The sequence below is a fragment of the Myxocyprinus asiaticus genome, chromosome 49 (genome assembly GCF_019703515.2).
Source record: "Myxocyprinus asiaticus isolate MX2 ecotype Aquarium Trade chromosome 49, UBuf_Myxa_2, whole genome shotgun sequence".
NCBI classification, from domain to species: Eukaryota; Metazoa; Chordata; class Actinopteri; order Cypriniformes; family Catostomidae; genus Myxocyprinus; species Myxocyprinus asiaticus.
The window spans coordinates 5,651,927-5,660,526 of NC_059392.1; the positions used below are offsets into that span (position 1 = coordinate 5,651,927).

Here is an 8,600-nt window from a genome sequence, read left to right on the forward strand (position 1 = left end):
GAAAATACCTAGAGCACCCTAGCAACTACATAGCAACATGCTAAAAATCACTCAGAAAACCTTAGCAACTATCCAGAACACCACTACTCAGTGTCTTAGCAAACACTTAGATCACTCAGAACACCTTAGCAACCAAACAGCATTACCCTAGTAACCACCCAGAGGACCCTGGCAACCACATAGCAACATGCTACAACCACCCAGAAGACCCAAGCAACCATCTAGCAACCATCCAGAACACCACCTAGCAACTGCACAGCAACATGTTAAAAGGCTCTCAGAAAACCTAGCAACCACCTCAACAACAATCCAATCAATGCCCTAGAACACAGCTAGAGCACCATACATAGCAACATGCTAAAAATCACTCAGAACACCTTAGCAATCAAACAGCAACACCCAAGTAACCACACAGAAGACCCAAGCAACCACACAGCAATATGTTAAAAATCATTCAGAACACATTAGCAACCACATCACAACCATCCAAAAGACCCTAGTGACCTCATAGCAACACACAAAAAATGACTCAGAACAGCATTGCAACCAAACAGCAACTCCCTAGCAACCACCAAGATAACCCAAGGAACTGCATACTGTATCACTTGCAAAAAAATCACTTAGAACACATTAGCAACCAACATAATTACTCTAGTAACCACCCAGATAACCCAAGCAACCTCATAGCAACACACTAAAAATCACTCAGAACATCATAGCAACCAAACAGCAACTCCCTAGCAACCACCAAGATAACCCAAGCAACTGCACACTGTATCACCTGCAAAACATCACGTAGAACACATTAGCAACCAACAGAATCACTCTAGAAACCAACCAGATAACCCTAGCAACCTCATAGCAACAACTAAAACTCACTCAGAACACTTTAGCAAGCACATACCATAGCAACACCTTAGCAACCACCCAGAAGACCCTAGCAACTGCATCACAACAACTAATAACCACTCAGACACCTTAACAACTAGACAGCATCATGTTTCATGTGATATTTAAGGCACTTACATGATAATGTAAATGTCTGGTATGTACTACTGAAAAGGCCTCTGAAAAGCTTTCCAAAACTACAGATTTCAAAATCCCTGAAAACTGCAGAACTCTGTCCTACAGTATCTCAACTGGACTCATTCTTATCAAATCAACCAATCATAAGATATCTAACAGCAGGGACCCTTAAGTATAAAACTGCCTGGGGGGCTGTACATTTGTCCAGTGCTGTTTGGAGAGTGTGCATAAAGGTGCCATCGATTTCCAAAACGTTTCCAAAGACGTAGCAGAAATAACATGTTTGTCATTCTTTATCTGAGTCTTTGGAGTGTGTTGGGTTCAAACAGCCAGAGCTTGAGTACAACAACAACATCGCAAACATTTATGACATCTGGAGAGGAGAACGGCCAGTGCACGACCTGTCAGTTCAGACAGCAGAGTAAACTCATGCGTTTGCACTCCATAAAATCTCAGATTTTGAGCATTCTGCGTTTGGAACAGGCTCCGAACATCAGCAGAGACACCGTGAAGCTGCTCTTACCCAAAGCACCTCCATTGCAGGAGCTCCTTGATCAATACGACCAAAACGGAGGCATTAGTGAGGATGAAGAGCAAGGTAGCAGTGAAACTATCATCACTATGGCCACAGAACGTAAGTATACTGCAAGATATTTTCTCTCTGATATACTCTACTATGAACTGACTGGCAGGTTCATTCATTCAGCTGTTGTTGAAAGACATCCAAAAACAACAACACATGTTTTATGCTGAGCTGTGCACTGAGAGACAACATACAAAGCATGTTTGGCATGCATAACATAAGGGCCCCTGGAGTAAAATTGTATTGCTCAGAGGTTGTTCTTTAAAAGCTCAAGAGAGTTAGTCAAGATCTCAGTTACATTTGATTTAAGTATCTACTCTCGGATGTCTCTCTTAAAATTACTTAGGATTAAGAGACAAATAAAGACAATTCTTGACATATACATATACAGGTACAGCTACATCTCCTGCATGGTGCATGTATTGTTCTTTGTTAGTTTATGTTAACTAATACAACCTTTTTGTAAAGTGTTGCCATTTTATGATTTTACAGTTACAGTAACAATAACAATAACTGTAGTCAATATAGCCACAATAGCAATTACAGGGCCAAGCAACAAAATGGCCACATTTGAACCATAGCACCTAGAGAGTGGATATGATGTACTGTACATTGAAAACACACCCCAAGTAGGGTTCGAACCTGTACCTTACTGATCCCCAGTCCAGTGTGCAATACACTGCACCAAAAGGCCACAAAATTGAAAGTCACCAAATGGAGATACCAAGTTGAGAGTGCAAAATGATTGCTTAGAAAATGTTTTTGTTCGAGCTAAGTGGTTTTGGATTGAATCAGGAATTATGCAGTGAAGTACGGCCTATTTTGTAATAAGCCCAATGTAACGACTCAACGGTGAACTGAAATACAATTTTAAAAACTATCCTTTGTGGGATTCAACCACCTAACCTTTGAGGTTGTAGTCCAAAAATGTACACACTGCACCATTAAGTTGACACGTCTCAACAATGGCAAAGAACATGCCAAGTTAAGAGTCAGCACATAAAAGTTTTGGTTAGTTATCTTTTGAACTATAGGTGGCGCTGTCTCCAAAATGCTCAGAGACCCTCAGTCCATGATGCTGATGATGAATACAAATTTTCTTTTAAATCCGACAAAGCTTTTAGTTGATACATCACTTGATAAACAAATGTAAAATGCTGTTGACCATTGAAGCAATATGGATATCAGAAAAACTGATATCACTGAAATCCTTACGACTCTAGGAATGCGTAGAAACCAACCTCATGATTTTATGCAAAACTGTTCATAAGTAATGGGCAAAATAGGTATTTTTGAGATTTCTTGACACATAGGTGGCCATACTTGTCATATAGAGTACCTTCAGATCATGTTCCAAACGAACCATACTAAGATTTGTTTCGATAGAACAAAGCATTGCCGAGTTACAGCCTCACTTCCTGTTTCACATCGACATAGTTAATTTTGCGCTGCTGTAACTTTTCAACAAAGGTAAAAATCTAAATTCTTTATAATCATTTTTTTATGGTTCGTTCTGGAGGTCACCTGAGCCAATTTTTGGGCGAATCAGACAACGTTTGTAGGAGAAGTAGCAAAAAAAAAACAATAAGTGTCACAATCCAAGACATAAGGGATCCATTACAATTAGCATGAGGAAAGAAATTAGAGAAAAATGTATTTTATTTCTTGGCCAATTGGTCAAAAGTTAGAAAAAAAAGTGCATTTTTGAAAAGTTGGCCCTACAGATTTTGGCCTAGAGACCCCAAACTTTGTCAGGGGGCTATTTATAACACCCCTTTTAGCGTGCAAGAAATTTGTTTCAACGTTGACCCACAACCATTACAGGTTGTTCAAGCAAATTTGATGCTGCTTCTAACAAACAATTTTGATACTACCTTCGGGGCTTGGCCCCTGATTATTGTATTTGAGAGGTACATTTTTGTAAAGGGAAAAATGGTCTATATTCTAAGCAATCTTCACTTTTCCAGCTCAAGCCATCACCCAAGTTGAGGGAATGCCCAAATGTTGCATGTTCTCCCTGAGCCCAAAAATTCTACCTGACAGCATCATGAAGGCCCAGCTCTGGATCTACCTCAGACCAGCTGAGGAACCGACCACAGTCTTCATTCAGATATCCCGTCTGAGGCTCTCTTCTGAAGGCAACATTCGCTCAAGAATACGTGCACAAAAAATCGACGTGAATGCCCAGACAAACTCTTGGCAGCACATCGACATGAAACAGTTGTTGCAGTTGTGGCTCAAACAGCCAGAGAGCAACTTTGGGATAGAAATCAAGGCCTTTGACTCAAATGGAAATGATCTGGCTGTAACCTCAGCAGAATCGGGAGAAGAAGGACTGGTGAGTATTTGCCTGTGCATGCATGGGTACATAGGTAATGCTTGCTACAAAATACAATTAGCTTTTAAAATGCATGATCAAATGTCATAACTTAATGTTGCATGTTTGGTCATTGGGCACAATGAAAAGCAATGAGGTTTGCTGTTTTCATTGTAGTCGCCATATTTGATTGAATTGCTTTATTAATGATTCCATTTGATTTGAGAGTGAATAACGACTTCGTTCTGATCCTGCCTGGTCTCTTGAAAGGCCATAATAATAGTACGAGATGGTTTAATAGTACAAATTAATTTGAGTTGGCTCATCCAAAAACATACGACTTTTACTTCCATAGAGAAAACTGAATAAAATAATGCTTTTGCGATTTTTCCTAACCCAAACCTAAAGCTAACCATTAAGTCTAACCCTTTACCCAAACTCTAGACCTCCTTAAAATGATGTTAAAATAGCTAAATTGGATAGATCGATAAAAAGCTAGCTAGAATTTGATGCCTGTATTTTATTGATTTTAAATTCTGTTTGTTGATTGGTTAGACTCTATTGGAATAAAAGTTGTACCTTTTCGTACAAGTCAAGTCATGCGATATCTTATGATTTTGCCATCTTTTACGAAATATTACAAGTTGTCAGACCATATTATTCACTCATGCCAAATATGCCAAAACAATAAAATATTTTTGGGTGAACTATTCCTTTAACTTATTATTCATTTGTCCATCCTTTTCAGCAACCGTTCTTAGAGGTCAAAATATCGGACACCAGCAAGCGGTCGAGACGGGACACTGGCCTCGACTGCGACGAGCATTCGACCGAGTCTCGGTGCTGTCGATATCCGCTCACCGTCGACTTTGAGGACTTCGGTTGGGACTGGATAATTGCGCCCAAGCGATACAAGGCCAATTACTGTTCTGGCGAATGCGTACAGAAGTATCCCCACAGTCACATCGTGAACAAGGCCAACCCACGTGGCAGTGCCGGTCCTTGCTGCACACCCACCAAGATGTCACCCATAAATATGCTGTATTTCAATGACCGTGAGCAAATAATTTACGGAAAAATCCCCTCAATGGTGGTAGACCTCTGTGGATGCTCTTGAACCCCTAAAAAGGGCTTCTCGAGTCACTAAGACAGCAAGCCCTAATCGCTCTGGACCAGAGGAAATTGAATGTAACCTTTACCTTGTCCCTGACAAAATAGTTCCTGCTAAACCAATCCCAACAAATCAGCTAAGGCAATTTCTTTTACTTTGTTCTCATCAACTGTTACACACAAAGACAAGGAGGTGACAAGGGTTTCTTTGTTTATGAAGGTATAAATGCTTCCTCTGTAAATGTATTTGAGCGTTTGGATGACCTGATGGGGTTTACCAGAATGTAAAATTTCAGAAAGAACTTTTCAGTTTTAATGTCGAACAAAAGGCTGTACAGTTGAGTCGCTTATTCCCCCAGTGACCCAAAAACAGGAATACTGACCCAGAAACTCGCTCAACATGACATCCGAACCACTCACACCCACATGACTTTAGTAATTCTACAATCAGTCCAAATCAGCATATGGGTAGTTGACAAATAATGTGGACTTTTAAATAAAAACTATTTTTTAATTAGGTTTAAATTGCCAATGTTTTCAATAGTTGCTCTGTACAATGTCTTAGGCAAAAAATGGATATAGTCATTTTTCAGTGACAGATTGAGTTTTTATTTTGAAAAATATGGAATTTTCAGTTATTTAGAGTTACTGTAGGTTACTGTTCAGAATCATATTGTTGGGGTGTAGTTTTGATCTCAAGTTGTTGTACCAAATAAAATGACTGTTACTAATATTTCTGATGAGTTGATTTCGTGTGTCCTGAAAGGACCTCTTCAAAGCTGTCCTTCCATAACCCTTAACAGAGTGACACCGCTGACACTGTTCCAAGCATGTGGATCACATTATGACTCTTAAAACCAAAACACCCATATTCCAGGGCCGTTTAACTTCCCTCTCTGTCATTATTTTGTTCTCTGGAGGGCCCCCTGCAGTTGGGCCCCTTGAGGCAAAAACATTCAAAGTTTGTCCCCAAACTGAGGACAATGAGTGCACACAGAAATGTCCTGATTTGCATTGCTGCATGATTAAACAGTTGCATAACATAATTCATGACAGTTTAACATCAATTATCATCAGTTTAAGTAATTATAATGTATTGTCAGGTGTAAAGAAATGAAAAACAAGTCTTGAGGGCAACAGCAACAACTTCTATATGGATAGCAAAATAAATATGCTTAGCAACTCTTAAAAGGGAGGAGAAAATGCTTCCCATATCTTTCATTGTTGGTGTCAAAGGCAATACGTACACTCGGACTTTACAGTATTTTGATGCAAATTAATCTGTCACTTAGTAGAAGCTAGCCAAATTGGACAGATCCCAAAACAAACAGGTGTTGCTGACATGCCCTCGTCCTTAAATATTATGAACAAAACTATGCACAATAAAAGAAAATACAACCCAGACATTAAATATGAATTACTGTATTAGGGCTTTCAATTTAACTAGTAAATGAAGTCTGTTGATAGAACATAAGGTGTTAAAAGCTTGAAGTACATATAACTTTGTGTTTTTAGAAACCGCATCAGCGGGGGGCAGTCAGTGCACCTCAACAAACCTCGCAATCAGCACAGTCAATGAATTATTGTTGACACAGAATGCGTTCTTGACATCTGGACAAAGAATAACGTGCAAATTGCAGTGTTAAATATGCAGCGTTTTTGATGCTGTAAACAAGGTAGACGCTTTAAAAGTGTCCATCTGATGTATATGTACATTGACCGACAACTAAAAATAGTGCGGACGGAACAAAAGAACACGTCCTCTGAGAACAGAACACATTAACAAACTCAATTTAAAAAATGTATTGCTGTCAACTGCAGGATTCAAACCAACAATATATTGACTTTTTGTAATTTTTGTTTTTTCAAATCATTGCTTTACTCGTCTGCCACAATAATGCAATATATTTCAATCTGAATGTCTGAATTATAATATTTATTATATTTATTTATAATTATTTGAATCATTATGTACTATTTCTATTGATTTATCTTTATTTGGGGGCCTTTCTCAGCAAATATTCACATATGTGATTAATTGGATTAATACATCAGCATGTCATGTAATTAATTTGATTACAAATTTTAAATTTATTTACAGCCCTAATATAGTGTGTGTGTGTGTGTGTGTATTATTATATATATATATATATATATATATATATATATATATATATATATATATATATATATATTGCCAATAACAATAATTTTTGTATATAGATATATACTGTCTTTCACCAGATAAGTGTTTTTTTATTATTATTATTAAACAGAGGAACACACACACACAAAAACTATTGGCAACTAATTTGGCATCTATTTTTGCTGATAACCGATAGATCCAAAAAGCAACTATCAGCATCGATTAATCAGTAAAACTGATTTATCTTCAATATAGGATTAGGGTTTGTATAAAATAGAGTAGTTAACACAAATAATTTATGAAAAATAAAGCCAGTTAAAAGAGAACATTAAAATAATTTTGTGAAATTCTGTGACTTTGACGACGTAATAGTTACACAATAGGGCTCTTTTCTAAAATATTTAGGTTTTTTTTGGCAACTTATTTGGTATAAATTTTCGCTGGTAACCGATAGTTACAAAAAACAACTATCAGCACCGATTAATCTGTAAAACCAATTTATCAGTTTTATCGATTAATCAGTGCAGATAGTTGCTTTTTGGAACTATCATTATCAGCAAAAATTGATGCCAAATAAGTTGCCAATAGTTTTTTTTTGTATGTGTTTGTGTGTGTTTCTCTGTTTTTAATAATATAAAAACTTTATAATTAAAAAAATAGTTAATTTGTGTTAACTATACACACACATACACACACAGTTGAAGTCAAAAGTTTACATGCTCTTAGGTTGAAGTCATTAAAACTCATTTTAAACCAATCCACAGATTTCATATAAGCAAACTATAGATTTGGCAAGTCGTTTAGGACATCTACTCTGTGCATGACACAAATACTTTTTCCAACAATTGTTTACAGACAGATTGTTTCACTTTTAATTGACTATATCACATTTCCAGTGGGTCAGAGATGAATGTAGTTTGCTGCGAAAAGTGCAAATCAATCCCAGAACAACAGCAAAGGACCTTGTGAAGATGCTGGAGGAAACAGGTAGACAACTATCTATATCCACAGTAAAACAAGTCCTATATCGACATAACCTGAAAGGCTGCTCAGCAAGGAAGAAGCCACTGCTCCAAAACCACCATAAAAAGGCCAGACTACAGTTTGCAAGTGCACATGGGGACAAAGATCATACTTTTTGGAGAAATGTCCTCTGGTCTGATGAAATACACATTGAACTGTTTTGCCACAATGACCATCATTATGTTTGGAGGAAAAAGGGTGAGGCTTGGAAGATGAAGGATACCATCCCAACCGTGAAGCATGGGGGTGGCAGCATCATGTTATGAGGGTGCTTTACTGCAGGAGGGACTGGTGCACTTCACAAAATAGATGGCATCATGAGGAAGGAAAATTATGTGGATATATTGAAGCAAGACATGATGTCTCAAGACATCAGCCATGAAGTTAAAGCTCGT

At 37.7% G+C, this 8,600-nt stretch overlaps 1 protein-coding gene across 1 annotated transcript; it reads left to right on the plus strand.

Moving 5' to 3' along the window:
- The first annotated feature begins 1,257 nt into the window (after positions 1-1,257).
- mstna (myostatin a) lies at positions 1,258-5,744 on the plus strand. The gene is made up of 3 exons (XM_051693553.1): positions 1,258-1,660; positions 3,577-3,947; positions 4,675-5,744. Exons 1-3 carry the CDS (start codon positions 1,306-1,308, stop codon positions 5,041-5,043), a joined length of 1,095 nt encoding a protein of 364 aa, XP_051549513.1. The 5' UTR covers positions 1,258-1,305; the 3' UTR covers positions 5,044-5,744.
- The last annotated feature ends 2,856 nt before the right edge of the window (positions 5,745-8,600 follow it).

Bases quoted from the DNA above. Each gene is read 5' to 3' on its own strand.
- mstna (XM_051693553.1), top strand. From the start codon at position 1,306: ATGTTTGTCATTCTTTATCTGAGTCTTTGGAGTGTGTTGGGTTCAAAC. The intron at 1,661-3,576 runs GTAAGTATACTG...TCACTTTTCCAG, and splicing joins CATCACTATGGCCACAGAAC to CTCAAGCCATCACCCAAGTT. The intron at 3,948-4,674 runs GTGAGTATTTGC...CATCCTTTTCAG, and splicing joins AATCGGGAGAAGAAGGACTG to CAACCGTTCTTAGAGGTCAA.